This window comes from Cebus imitator, unplaced genomic scaffold, assembly GCF_001604975.1.
Source record: "Cebus imitator isolate Cc_AM_T3 unplaced genomic scaffold, Cebus_imitator-1.0 Scaffold226, whole genome shotgun sequence".
In the NCBI taxonomy this organism is placed as follows: Eukaryota; Metazoa; Chordata; class Mammalia; order Primates; family Cebidae; genus Cebus; species Cebus imitator.
In genome coordinates this window covers 102,139-117,805 of record NW_016107541.1, presented here as the reverse complement: position 1 = coordinate 117,805, position 15,667 = coordinate 102,139, and the positions used below count along the sequence as shown (strand labels likewise).

General features: G+C 37.6%; 1 protein-coding gene across 1 annotated transcript in view; it reads right to left on the bottom strand.

Moving 5' to 3' along the window:
- ADCY2 (adenylate cyclase 2) overlaps nt 1-15,667 on the bottom strand; it is a gene marked incomplete at its 5' end in the record, with an annotated part of 165,540 nt that overhangs the window by 80,191 nt on the left and 69,682 nt on the right. The window contains one exon of the mRNA XM_017496921.2: nt 7,986-8,070. Within this exon, the coding sequence (XP_017352410.2) occupies nt 7,986-8,070 (85 nt within the window). The remainder of the gene's footprint in view (nt 1-7,985; nt 8,071-15,667) is intronic.

Here is a 15,667-nt window from a genome sequence, read left to right as displayed (position 1 = left end):
AGAAACATCTCAGGAAATAAACCATAAACAGCACAGAAGGATAAAGAAGTGGAAAATAGGGGAAAAAAAAAGACTAAGACACAGAGGATATAATGAAGAGGTTCAACATAGCTCTAATAAATGTTTGAGAAAAATAGAACAGAAAGACCAGGGAAGGGACAAAATACAAGGAGGTATTGGACAATGACATTGCAGACCTTGAGATGATTATGAGGTCTGTGGTTGAGAAGGCACAGCTGAGTCTCAAAAATAAAAGTCAGGATACACTTTAACACGCAGAATCTACTGCCCATGAGACAAAGAGCAAATCCTACAAAAACTCCCACCGAGGAAAGGGACCAAGTCTCTACAACAGTTAGACAGACAGGAGAGTTATCCTTGGTCCCAAAGAGGCCAGGAAATTATGGAATCCTGTTTTCAGAATGTTAGAAAAAATTATAAAGGATCACAATGAGGAAAATATAAAGACTTTTTTAAAATACAAAATCTGACTGGGCATATTATATTCAAGCTCTCATGGGAAGGATTATAAAAGGAAGCATTTTAGTAATATGGAAACTGAGTCCAGAAAGATGGAATGGTATTTGGAAAAAATAGTAAACTAAGAAATTGCTTGAGAAAACGAGAATAAACAATGAATAATTTGAGCAGTTTAAATTTAGAAAAATTTAAACAAGGCTAGTATAGAAGACAGAAAATATTACCAGACTCAGAGCATGGTCCCTGTATTGTTCAACAAGAAAGTGGAGATACCAATAATATACTTTGTCAATCCCATGTACATGTTACCTGTTTTAAGATAATAACTGAAAAAACAAACTAGACTATCTAAGTTCCAAGGCACTAGAGAGAATAAAAGAGATAAACTCCAAGAGTCCAAAAGAAGGCAGAAAAGAAGGAAAAACAAGAGAAGCAAAAAATACACAAAATGGGTTTTAAAGATTATAGTAATAATTATAATACATGTAAATGGACCACACTCGTCAAATAAAAGAGAGAGAGATGTTTGGATCAGAGAAACAAGCATAGAGCTATATGCTGTTCACCAGAGACACACCTAAAACCTATATCCTTTTCCTTGACAAGGAGAAGCTGAAAGTAGAAAGATGGAAAAAGGAACACCAGGCAAATACTAACCAAAAGAAATAAGGTGGAGTTATATTGACAGCAAAGAAAACAGACTTCAAGGGGAAAACACTGCTGTGGGGTAGAAAGCTTTTCTATTAGCTGGGTGTGTGACCTACTTTTCCCTTCCCAAGGCGGCCGCTCTGTTTGCGCTTTCATCTCTGCCTGGAACAAGGTTGGTGGGCTGGCATCGTATTATCTCTGCTATTGAAAGCACAAGGTAACAACATTGAGAGAAAAATTTCCTCTAATACTTTCTGGCATTTTCATTTACTGTATCCAGCACATGAGTTCTGAAGGTGTTTTGTGGGTTTGTTTGGTGAATTTCTGGTTAGAGTCACTCTCTTGTGTTTATTACAGAGATGTAAATCCATCTCCGGTACTTTAGAAAGTTAAATCAGACTCTGAACGTGCACTTATCATTATTACTGCTACAATGACAACTAGTACTATTTTTAATTGCTAATTGTAATGAAAAATGTGAACTTGAATCTCTTATTCTAGTCTTAGTTTCTGCCTAGATGAAATGAATTATTTTCATTATCAAATAACATGTATGAAAACACTTTGAAGGATTATCATATGCATAAAACATTTTGTGAAGTATTATAATACTGAGTACTTTCTTACTAGATTATTCTAATCTAAATACAATTATAAATTAACTTAAAAAATTATCAAATGTCTTTTAAGACAAATTTGCACTTTGCCCAGAACCTAGTTTATATGGTTTCTTTGAGATAGAGTTTCACTCTTGTTACCCAGGCTGGAGTGCAATGGCATGATCTTGGCTCACTGCAACCTCTGCCTCCTGGGGCCAAGCAATTCTCCGGTCTCAGCCTACGGAGTAGCCAGGATTATAGGCATGCACCACCATGACAGGATCATTTTGTATTTTTAGTAGAGATGGTCTTTCTCCTTGTTGGTCAGGCTGGTCTCAAACTCCTGACCTCAGGTGATCCACATGCCTCGACCTCCCAAAGTAAAGGGATTACAGGCATGAGCTACCACTGCCAGCCAGAACCTAGTTTTAAATAAATGGGACCAACGGCTGAATAACAAATTTTAGAAAACTAGACTAGAGAAGAATAGGAATAGGTACTGTGTGAGGTTACCATGACTTACCAATGTGATTTTGATCAATGGGTGCTGAGCAATCACCACAAGGCAATGTGCTGGTGCCATGCTGGTCCATGTCCATGAACATGGGCATCCCTGCCTAGTGCTGGGCACTGTCTGCCTGTGACTCACTCCATACTGAGCCTAGTACCCTCTGCAATCTGCCTCCAGTATAAGGTTTCAATGCTTGATTCCAGTTCTGGCTCCAACACCTACTCGCTATATACCACTGGGAAGGCAAGTTATGCAGCACCTGTGAGCCTCCATTCTATTAAATTATTAAGCTGTCAAATAGATATTGCCTCCCAGGGCTCTTGTAAGCATAAATGAGCCAGTAGATGCTAAGTGTCTAGCAGAGTAAGTAGGTACTTTTAATAACATTTACTATTTATAAGCTATGATGAGGCTGGAATCAGAACAACTCATTGGAATCTTGACCACCATAAATAGTTTGAAATTATTTCAAAGGTTCTTATCCAAGGATACAAAGCCTTTGCAGACCTCACAGTCATTGTATTCCTGATTCTACTCCAAAGCCTCCATTTCCATCCTCAAGAGACCTGATTACAGTTTCTTCTGCATTATTTGTGTGTGTGTGTGTGTGTGTGTGTGTATGTGTGTGTGTGTGTGTGTGTGTGCGTGAAACATTTACTTTAAAAGATTGGAAATAAAAACTCACTTAAGTGGATGGCTTAATTAGGGGCTGGATAAGGTTCTTTCTAGGTTCTCTCTCTGCTCTTGAGTTTCACAATTCTGGAATGCTAAGTAGCATCTGATGTAGTAAGCACGTCAGAGTCAAGGAATCATGGTGAATGGGAACAAGAAATTTCAATGCAGTGTGATGAAGGCTGCCGACTCACCATCCCTTCTCTCAACCACACATTCCTTTACACATAGAACCCGTCCTCATGCTAGGACATCTGGAGAAGGTCTCTTAGTGCACATCTTACTCTGCCTGAGAATCACTGGCAATGGTAAGATGAAGGGGCTGCTATATGACCCATGAAGGTGCCTGAGGCAGAGGTGTCTAAGGAGATCCAACAAGTGAGGACATCAGGATGCCAGGCCAATATGTAGAGGCTGGGAACCCACCAGAATGCAGAGCAGGATGCCACAACTGGGAGCTGGATTCAGAGCATCAAGTTAGGAAGGAGTCCAGTTGCAGTGAGAATGGGGGTGGAACGTTTTCTGAACAGTTGCACCAGGAAACCACACGTGGGTGCAAACCAATATTCCTTCAAGCAGACTGATACTAATTATTTATCTTGTGTTTCAAGTGCCCAAAGAAGTACAATGAACAAAACAGGGCTACAGTGAACTCACTGAAGATCTTTCCATCCTCAAGAATAAAAGTAATAATGCAAAATGGGAATCCCAACCAGCCAGCACTAGGGGAGTTGGTGGGAAAGGCAGGCTCTCGAGAGTTGGATTGTGAAAGTTAAACGATGATTTTCAACCGGGAAACAGCTGGAGGCACGTCAGAGTCAAGGAATCACCGTGTACATGAACAAGGCATCTTGATGCGGCATGATGAAGCCCACTCACATTCCTCCTCTCATCCACACCATCATTTACACAGAGAACATGTCCCCACACTGGGACATCTGGAGAAGGTCCTCTAGGTCACATCTAACTCAGCCTGAGGAAGATTGGCCTCCATGAGATGAGGGAGTGCTAACTAGAGCCAGATGAGAGGAAGAAGTGAGAAAGGACCCCATCACAACTCTACAGTACATGGAGTCCACTAGCATTTACTCAGCACCTGCTTATTAAACACATTCATGGGATAGGGGTTGTACTGGATTCAGTGAGGGGGCAGAAAGCATGTTGATGAAGCCATTCTGGTTTCAAGGAACTCAATATATTTAAGGGGAAATAGAAACAATTTAGAGATTTCAAGGAGATGTTATATGATGCAGGTGAAGCTATGTAACACAGATCATCAGTCCCATGGTGAAAAAAGAAGGGCTTGTTGGTGTAGTTTCGAGGTGTCTTGGAAGGTGCCTGGCGGCTGGGTCCACCCACATGCACAAGAACTGAGACGTGGGCAACATGGGGGTGAGAGGGAGCCAGCACTCCAGCGAAGGCATGGGGCGTGCCTGGGGTGGGAGTGAAGGGGCAGAAGGAGGTTAGGGCTGGACTTCTCACAGAAATAAGGATCACAGAAAAGAAATTCCTGCCATGGGTTTGAGAACATGTCACAGAACAAATATCTGTATGATTTTTCTATCAACAGGAAAAAATCTGCAATTCATTATCACTCTTATTTCTTTTTGCTGATTTCAACATTTTTTTACCTTTTTATCAAGCCCAGTTGTAAAAACAAGCAATCAATTTGATTTGTTGGCGTTATACTTTTTGTGCAACAGAGAATGACAGAGGCAAAGCTCTTGGAAGAAAAACATCAGCCAGGCTGACCTCCCCTCAGCTTCCTTTATAAAGTATTCTATTCTATGTTAATTCTTCATACTGAGAACTGAAAGCTGGTATTAGAGCACAAATACTGCCTCTGGCATTGAAGATTTCAGAAAGTTACCATATGTTAATAGAAGGGAAGTTTGGGGTATTAAGTACTCTTTAATAAACTCAGTATTTAATTCATAATAAATGCAAGTAATTATAAAACCTTACACAATTGGGAAGCTATTCAGAAGCCAAGGATTGAGCACTTAGGATGTGGCAATGTTTCTCCATGACCACAGTGGAGTATTTGTGATAAGCAGAGTTTTTGACTGAATTTGGATGGCAGAGTGCAGAGTACACTTAAGCCTCTTTAAATTGGCTGTGCACCAATATGTTTGATGTTGAGAGTTAAAAAAATCCTTATAGAATGGTTTAAACAGTAAACAAGGACCTATTATTAAAGTGAAAAGAATTCCTTCTTGAATTTTTCATGGATTACCTCCAAGAAAGAGGAATGGCAGCTGGCCACTGGGGGGCGCCTACTTCACGGGTCTTATGGGGCCAAGTTTAGGAAGACCAAGTATCACAGCGTTTAGTCTTCCTGGGCACACCTGTAGACACCGTAGAGGCTTCTTGTGAGGATGAGGTAAGCATCAATTTATTTGTAGCCTTGAAATCTTCTCTTTGTGATACCACAGACTCGAAAAGAACTTCCTAGCACGTGGCTTGTGGGGGCCAGGGTCCCGGGAAGCTCCAGGGATGGGAGGCAGGTGGAGCTGTGGGTGTCATCTTGACAGCTTTCAAGGGCCCCAGGCTGGACACAGGAGGGAACAAGAGCTATGGCAGGGGCAGCAGGGAGTGGGATTCCAGCGAGGCTGAAAGGGGGCCCTCACATAGGAGCAAGGCTTTCCCACGCACGCAGCACAGCTGTTCCTGGGATATTTTTTTTTCTGCCTCCAGCTCTATGTTTATTTAATGTAAAAACTTAGACACTAGAAAGAAAAAAGTCCGCTTGATACCCTAAATGTACCACATGCCCTCATGTCCAAGACCAGATTCTCTGGAATAGAAATAACAAATATGGCTAGTTAGGCACGATGATCTGAACTGACTTCATTTAGAACCAGGTTGGGATTTCCAGTGGAACCACCAATGATGGTTCCTATTTTGAAAACCTGAGAAATGGGCTTCAGGAGATTTACGGGGGCAAGGAAAAGAGCAAGGGAGCCTGTGCACCTTTCCACCCAAGGGATGATTCTGGGAACAGAAAACCAGGCTTCTTTCTACAATAAGCATTTTCAAATGTTGCCAAAGAGTCTCATCAGGTCCTTTCAGAGTGGATTAATATTAACCAAGGGCGCTCCTTTCTCTATATAACCCACGATGTCTTCAGGGGGTTTCAGAGAATCGAGATGCTATGTGTGCATTTGGGTAAAGCAGAAACCACAGTCCCGTTTTTGGAAGAGCTTTCAATGCAATTTGAAACATTGAAATTATCATACAGTAAAGAAAATCCACACAAGTTTGCAAAGGTATAAGGCACAGAAGGCAAAGTGCTTACTGTGGAAAGGCAGAGACAGCCTTTGGAATCTTAACCAGCCTTGGCCAAAGGCTTTCAGCACATCAGACTGGAATGCAACGGGCAGCTTGTGGGCTTTTGAAGGGAAGACGAGGATTCTAAGAGGCCACTATCACGCTGTCCCAATGTTGTTGCTAGCAGTGGTAGTGTGTTTTATGAAAAGCAAAATGACATTGTAATAAAGCCACAGTTGCACACTGTAAATCCAGGCAGAATGAGAAAAAATTCTTTCATAGAAGCCAGAGTAGCCCTGAGAGGTAGCAGACAGACCACAATCCTCAGGAGGCTTCCTTGGCGGTGTCATCTAAATGAGCTTGTCACAGTCTAACCAGCAGAAGAAATCATGATTTGGACAATGTGAAAATATCTTCACTACAGTCTATAATTGCAGAACTCATATAAAATGTATCCATTGAAAAATATTTGAAAGAACATTTCTATGTATTTTTTATAATAGGTTATTATCACGTTAAAATTTTTATTTAACAAAATGTCTGGAGCCTCTCTTAAGAGTGTGCCATGGTGGTTTCCTGTACCTATCAATCCACCATCTAGGTTTTAAGCCCCACACGCACTTCTTCTGGGATGTGATAAGTATGTCCAATGTCTATGTCTTATGAATTTTTGAAAATTATATGTATTTCTTATGCTGGTAACAAAGTATTTCTCTGAATATAACTATTGAAGGAGACTTATGAGTTAGTCAAACCCCTAATAGCCTGGCTTACTTGATCTGTCAACGTTAGAATATATTAACATTTCCAACTAGGACTGTAGGTTTGTCAATGTATTTGAACATTTTAATACTTCCTGCTTTATTTATTTAAAGAGATTCTAGAGTGCTTCTCTGTTGAGAAGCTCAGAGTGGCCTCGTCCCAGCTCCTCTCCGTTGAATGAAAGGAAACAGTGGCTTATCTTCCCAGCCTTCTCTTCCATTGTTTGCTTCCTTAGGACGCTGTCATAGAGCCATGGCCAGCTAGCAACATTGCTTTATACTTTCAAATTTAGATTTCATCTGTATATCCAGAGCTAGCATATAAATCATAAGAGTTTACACTGATTGGCTTAAATTAATAAAATATATTTTAACATATGTTTTCTTCAAATACTCCAACATTTTATAGCTTGAAAGTGGATGTAACAATGTATTAGGTTTACTTTAAAAAAAATTTTTACTTTAAGTTCTGGAATACATGTGCTGAACCTGCAGGTTTGTTACATAGGTATACATGTGCAATGTGGTTTGCTGCACCCATCAACCCATCATCTAGGCTTTAAGCCCTGCATGCATTAAGTATTTGTCCTAATGCTCTCCCTCCGCTTTTCCACCCCCCGACAGGCCCTGGTGTGGGATGTTCCCTTCCCTGTGTCCATGTGTTCTCACTGTTCAACTCCCACTTATAGAGTGAGAACATGCAGTGTTTGGTTTTCTGTATTATATTTGCATATGCTGCTATAGATACTCTGAAAACTTAGAGGAAATAATAAAATATATTGACAGAACCAAATAAGCAAGAATGCAATCTTATAATGTGACATCAAACGTTTCAAATCATCTTAGTATTCGTGTGTTGGTTGTGCATGAGCTGCCCAGTCTATATTTCTGGCTATAGATCTGAAGGGTACATGTTTCCTTAACTGGAATCTGGAGTTCTTGAAGTGGTAAAGCAATAAGCTCCTTGTTTCTGAGTTTTAGGCAAGAAGTCAGCTTTCATGAAATAGCATACTTTTCAAAGAAGCGCCACATTTGAATACCTACCAGAAGCTGTCCAGCAAAGCAGACGAAGAGGATGAAGGCCAGCAAGAGAAACGCAGTCCCAAAGGAGATGCCCAGGGTGGATGTTCTACCAGGAAACAAAAAGCAACACGTCAGGGTGGAGATCAAGTCTATCATTCTGGAAAGCTATCAGTAATACTTTTGGGTTATTTAGGATTTCATTAAGTGAGGACTGCAATCCTCACTAAATTTCTGAGAAACAAAAATGGAGCAAAAATACCAAACACATGTCCGTAGAATGAAATCTATAGAGGGATGGCCAGTTCAACTTATTATGACACAATAAAACTACCCCTGTAAGCATCAGCTCTTCGTGAAGGATAAACAATGTTTTTAAATGACTCGCCCATGTGCCTGGCAGTTTCATGCCACACTTGGCCACATCCTCCATCTCTGTGGTCTCCTCACTGCCAGGGAGATCCTGGCAGCTGCTGCCTTCAAGACAGCCTCACCTTAATAGCCTGGAAGTCTTCGAGCTCCACCCTTGCTCCTGTTGACCCAGGAGACACTGAGACCTCACCCTCCCCAGTCTCATGCAACCAGATTCAACCTATTTAGTTCAAATGTGTAGTGAGGCTTTTTACATGCTTGAGCGGGCCAATGAACTCAAAAGCATCCCATGATCACGTGAAAAACACGCCTAGCAAGTTGCAAATTCTGCTACGGACAGATGACAGGTTTATTTATAAGAACTGCATAAATATCCGGAAGGTCCCTTAAATAATTAAATAATTCAAAGCCTTTTAAATCTTAGTTTAATCCAAGGATAGAAGATTCAGAGATATAAAAAGGACTGAAACACAGTGAATCATCAAAGATGAAATGCAAATGGACCATTGAGGGAGAGGCTGGATGGTATCTGAGACCAAATGGGCCCTCATGCCAATGCAGTTGGCTAGAGACAGTGAAGGAATAGAGGATTTGGCTAAGAAGAGGAGTAACATCCAGAAACGATGACGTATGGGGCGGAAGACCTGGACACAAGTCAGCCACAAGCTGATATTACCCTGCGAGTGCACCCCTGGGAGTCCCCAGGAAAGGGAAACAAATTGAGCAGTTAGTGTCGTGAGTAAATTCCCTGATGCTGTCATGATGAGGCATCCTCAACTCTCTATCTCAGACACCTGCTCCATTAAGAGAGATGACTACAGCGACACACATCAAACAACATCTAAAAAACAAGTTCAAACCAACAATTGGAACTGACCCAATCAACGACTTTCAGGCACTGAGTCATGTCCTGGACATGATTTACAGTGCTTTCAATCACCTGGCCTGATGATAAGGTTTGTTCAGATTTTATGAGTGATGATGAAACTCTGCAGGATGGTGTGTATACACCAAGTACACCTGGATTGTTGACGAGTCTCATGGGCCGGGTTCATGCTGGGGTGTTCTCACACAAAGATGGGTAAGATGTGATCCTGCAGCAGCAGGAGGAGTGCCAGTCCACACCTCAGAGCTGTGAAGGGCGCCTGCCATTATCCTCATGACTAAAGGGGACCTCAGTGATTCATCTGCTGAGCTTTTATTTGCTATCTTCTCCTTCTCCTCTGTTTTTACGAAAGAGCTCTGACAGGGTTTTTTTTTTTTTTTTTTTTTTGAGCAGTATTCTCTCCTAGCTTTTCTTGGTATCAAGGTAATGCCAGATTCATAAGGCTGAGTTTAGAAACAACATTTCATTTTTTTTTTACACCCAAAACGGTTTAAATACTGAATGAATGATATCTTCTTGAAGGTTTGATAAAACTCAACTGTAATATTATCTGATGATGATGATGATGATGATGATGATGATAATGGGTGATCCGGTGATGGTGACAGGGATGGTGATGGTGATGGTGATGATGATGATGGTGACGGGGATGGTGATGGTGGTGTTGGTGATGCTACATCCTAACATCTATAGAGTATCCACTATATGCCAAGTACTGGGTATGTATGTACATATATATTTCACTTTATCTTCACAATAATCCTATATAGTAGTTACTATTATTACTTCATTTTGCCAAAGAGAAACTGATACACCGGGAGGCTGAGGAACTTGCCTAAAGTTATAACTCTATTAAGTGATGCTGTCAGGACTTATGTTTACCCAATTGTATTCCTGATCCAGGTTCTGTTTTAGAAATAGACATGTCACATTTCTGTTATGTTTATTTGTTCTGTTTCTTGAGTCAATTTTGATAATTTTCTAGAAAATTGTCTATTTCATGTAGATTTTCAAATGTAAAATATTCTATATAATATTTTCATGTAATTTAAAAACTCCTCATATTTGTAATTTCTTATGTTTAATGCTATTTTCTCTAGATCAGGTTTTTGAGGTCTTGCATGTTTTGTTGATCTTCTTAAGGAATAAGTTCTTGGTTTATTATTAAGGTCTGCTCTTTCCATTTGTTCTCTGTGTTAATTAGTTTCTGATTCAACTTTAAAAAAATGCTTTCTTCTTCCTTATTTAAACTTATACATTTTATCTTGATTGCCATTTATTAGAAAAATCTTTTGTATTTTCTAATAAGTGCATTTAAGGACACAAATACTCTACTAGTTATTGCTTTTGCCAAATCCCACAGCCTTAATTCATAGCTACTCATTATCACTCTTTTCTAAAAGCCTATAATTTCAATTTCCATTTTCTTTTAATATTAAAAGTAACTGAGAAGTCTGAATTTTAAATTCCACAAGAATATTATTTTTGGTTGGTTCTTATTATTTCTAATTTCATTAGAATTTATCAGAGATTGTGGCCTCTATTATTATACTTTGACAATTTATTTTTCTTTTGGGATGTGATAAGTATGCTCAGTCTACGTCTTATGAATTTTTAAAAATTATACATATTTCTTATGCTGGTAACAAAGTGTTTCTCTAAATATAACTATGGAAGGAGTCTTATGAGTTAGTCAAATCCCTAATGGGCTGGCTTACTTGATCTGTCAATGTTAGAATATATTAACATTTCCAACTAGGACTGTAGGTTTGTCAATGTATTTGAACATTTTAAGACTTTCTGCTTTATTTATTTCAAATAGATTCTGGAGTGCATAAAAATTTGTGATTGTTAAATTTTTGGTGCCTGAATCGTAATAAAAATATATTTTTTTAATGCTGAATACCTTTCACTTGAATTCTTTATTTTCAGGAATTTATATTATTGACATTTCTCTTATTCTATAAGCTATTTCCTGGAATAGCGATTCTATATCCTGTATTTCCAACCTTTCTCTTTTTATTTCAGCTACATCTTCCTTACATGGCATAGATGTGGCCTTTGGTTTGTAGCCTCGATCTTTTAGTCTCTTTCCATGAATGAGACACTTTTATCCATTCAAAAATATAAAATGTATTAAATATTTGACCAGTTCTTTCCATCTTATTTTCTTAAAATTGTGGGTAGAATTCACACAGAAATAATCCATGTATGAATCTTCCTTTGTCAGAAGAATTTTTAAAACAAATTCAATAAATGTAATAGATACATGCCCAGTTAAAATTTCTATTATGTCTCAGTTTTTGGAAAACTGTCTTTTCAAAAAATTCTTTCATTTTATCTAAATTGTAAATCTGTTTGACCTCAAGTAATTTATGGAATTTCCTATATATCCTATTAGTATTTATAGATTTTTAGTGAGTCCTCTTTTTTCTCTTAAGTTGCTAGTTTGGGTGCTTTGTGATTTTTTCCCATTTTTCGTTCTTGATCAGTCTTGCTAGTAGTTTAGGACTCCTTAAAGTCTTTTTCAAAGAGCCACATTTTGGCTTTGTAAATTTTCACTACTGATAGTTTTCTATTTTATTGATTTCTTCTTTTTCGTATTTATTCCCTTCTAATTGCTTGATTTTAAATTCTTCATCTTTTTCTGCTTCCTAAGATGGAAATTTGGACAACTGATTTTTAACTCTTTCCTCTGTTCTAATGTTAAAGCTACAAATTCCCCTTTAAATTGCTGCTTTAATTACATCTCACACATTTTGATACATTATATTTTGATATTAAAACATTTTTACATTTCTCTTGTATTTCTTATTTTACTCCTGGGTTAGTCAGAAGCATATAGTTTAACACCAAAATATTAGAGGATATTTTAAAATATTCTATTGTTAATGATTTTTAATTTGATTTTAGTGTGGTTAGATACTGGACTATATGATTTTTTTAATGTTTTCATATTTATTTCTGTCTTTTCAAATTTATGGAGTTGCTTTTATGGCCTAGTATAAGTTTCATCTTTGTAGGTTAATGTTTCATGTGCGCTTTAAGTAAAACATGTATTTTTCAATTCAGTTTAGTGTTTTTTGAAACAACAATTAGTTTTAGGAAGTTGATAATGTTGTTCAGACCTTCTATGTATTCCTATTGACATAATAAGAACTAGAAGAGGGACACTAAAATCTAATTATAATATAGATTTGTCTCATTCTTTCTTTGGTTTTCTCAGGTATGCGTTCCTAAGAAGCTTTTTACGGTCTACTGTAGGTTAAGTGTGTTCATATCTGTATTTTATAGCTCTGTTATTAGATATGAGCACATTTTATGATTTTATGCCTCCTGGTGAATTGACCTTTTTATCATTACTCACTATCTTTATTTATCTCTGTTAATATTTCTTGGCTTCATAACTACTTTGTCTGATATTAATATGTGTATAGTAGCTTCTCCTTGTGCTCACTGTTTACATCAGATATGTTTTCCATCCTTTTATTTTCAACCGACCTAAACTTTGTATTTTAAGTGCATCTTTTGTAGAGAGTATGTGGCTTGGTCATACTTTCCTTTAGAGTGTTTAGTCTTTTCCCATTTAATAATGTTTGAATTTAATCTTACCCTCTTGCTATCTATCTATTGTTTATTTGCCCCATTGCTTTTATTTGTATAATGTGGGTTGTTATATTTGTTGCTACTATTTCAAACCTACCATTTTATTATCTGTTTTATGTTTGTCTCATTTATTTTTGTTTTTCTGTTCTTCCATTATTGCCACTTTATTAATTAAATGTTTAAAAATATTTTTCATTTCCTCTTGGTTTTTTAGCAATATTTCTTTTATTTTTAGTAATTGCTCAAGAGTCAATACACACTTTCTAACTTATCATTTGTTACTTAGTATTAATATTATGCCACTTCAAAAAATACATGACACTTACAACAATTTAATCCCATTCTCATGAGAAGTCTTAGTAGGTGTCATTGCTTTTGCATCAGATCACCTGTTACCTTTTAGAGAAAGTAATAAAAGGTAAACATACTGTCTTTTATGTTCTCTCATACAGTAAGCATGTCCAGTGCTCTCCATTCCTTCCTTAGATTCATGCTTCCTTCTGACATAATTTCACTTCAGCCTGAGGAACTTCCATTAGCATATCTTATAGGTTTGCTGGTGACAAATTCCCTCTTTTTTAACTTGCAGAATATACTTCATCTCAACTTTAAAAAGGAATATTTGAACTGAATGTTTAATTCTGGGTTGATTATGTTCCTATCAGTGGTTTAAAGATGTTCAATTGTCTTTTACCCTCCATCATTTCTGATAAGAAGGCAACCATTTATTCTGTAATTGATCCCTTATATGTAATGCCTTTTTTTTTTTCTTTTTGTGGCTGCATTTAATGTTTTTCTTTCTTTTCTTCTTTGGTTTCCAGAAGTTGGACTATGATATGCCACATATGGTTTCCTTTATAGTTATCCTGCTTGATGTTCATAGAGGTTCCTGCCTTTGGAGATTGAGGTATTTTAACAAATTTAGGAAAATTTGTCACTGAGTTTGTTTATAATTAATTGTTTCCTAAAATGCATTTCAATTTTTTTTGAATAATTATTCCACAATGAAGACAGTTGATGGAGACTCTGAATATTTTCAAGTCAGGTCAAATAGACCTGGAAATAAGAGTATTAAAATGTGACTCTTCCTATTCTATAATAATCTGCTAGACACAGTGAAGAGCTGTTAACATGTTTTGTGAAAGTACCTGATGATCACTACTTTGTTCCTTCCTCAAATGTCAAAAATCTATTAAGAGCTGATAAAGGAGTACAGTGTTACTAATACAGCTGACTATCTGTTTTTGATTTGCTGTATGTATGACATGCCCATTTAAGCAGGGATTATCATTCTTAAAAGTAGCTTGTAACACACAAAACTGACTCAAGAAGAAATAAAAAATATAAATAGGCTTACCTATAAAAGGTAAAGAGATTAACTTAGTAATTAAAAATCTACTTACATAGAAAAATTCATGTGCAGATGGCTTCACTGGTAAGTGTTCACAAACTTTCACTTAATTTTTAATTTTGTTTTTGAGACAGAGTCTTGCTCTGTCACCAAAGCTAGAGTGCAGTGGCACAATCATGGCTCACTGCAGCCTCTACTTCCTGGGCTCCAACCTACCAAGCAGCTGGGACCAACAGGCTTGTGCTGCCATGCCTGGCTAATTTTTGCATTTTTGGTAGAGATGGGGTTTTGCCACTTTGCCCAGGGGTTTTGCCATGTTGCCCAGGCTGATCTCAAACTCTTGAGCTCCAGTAATCCACCTGCCTCTGTCTCTCAAAGTGCTGGGATTATAGGTGTGAGCTACCATGTCTGGTCCAAAACTTTGAAAGAAGAATTAATACCCATATTTTATAAACTCTTCCACAAAATGGAAGGAGGGGGAACAGTTCTTAACTCCTTCTGAGGCAAGTATCATCCTGATACCAGTACCAGCCAAAGACATCACAAAGAAGTAGAAATCAATATCTCTTATGGATATGGACACAAAAATCCTAAACAAAATATTAGTTAATTGAATCCAGCCACAAGTAAAAAGGTTTATATATCATGACCAAGTGGAGTTTACCCAAGAAATGTAAGGTTGCTTTAACATCTGAAAATCAGTCAACTTATTAATATATCATATTAATAGAATAAAAGAAAAAACACATTATCATCTCAATAGCAGCAGAAAAAGTATTTGACAGAATCCAACAATATTTCACAATGAAAACACTCAACAAACTATTAATAAAATGGAATTTCCTTATCTTTATGAAAAATCGCTATGAGAAGCTCACAGCTAACATCATACTTAATGGTGAAAGGCCAAATGCTTTTCTCCTGAGATTAAATAAGAAAGGATGTATGGTGTGGTTACTTCTATTTAACCTTGTACTGGAGGTTTTAACCAGGAAAATTGGGTAGGAAAATAACATAAAAGGCATCAGATTGTAAAAGAAGAAGTAAAATTACCTTTATTTGTAGGTAATATGGTCTTGCATATAGAAAAGTATGTGACAATCTGAGATTCAGACTTGGAGTGGCTCAAGCTCTCACCGATATGCTCAACTTGTGGCTGTTCAATATTCTAGTCTATGGCATTTTGGCATTTATGTTCAGATGGACCTCTCTTCCATCTGAGTTTTTATGGACTTAATGTCTTCTGCCACCCCAAAAATCTACCTGTTGAAATCCTAACCCCAAATGTGATGGCATGAGGGAAACGGGGCCTTTGGGAGGTGATTGGTAAACTCATGAATGGCATTAGTGCCCTTATGCGAACTGGCTGGAGAACTAGCTATTTCTTTCTTTCATGTAAGGATACAAGGAGAAACCTGCAACCTGAAAGAGAGCCCTCACTCAAACCCGCCCATGCTGACACTCTGATGTCAGACTTTAGCTTCTAAATTT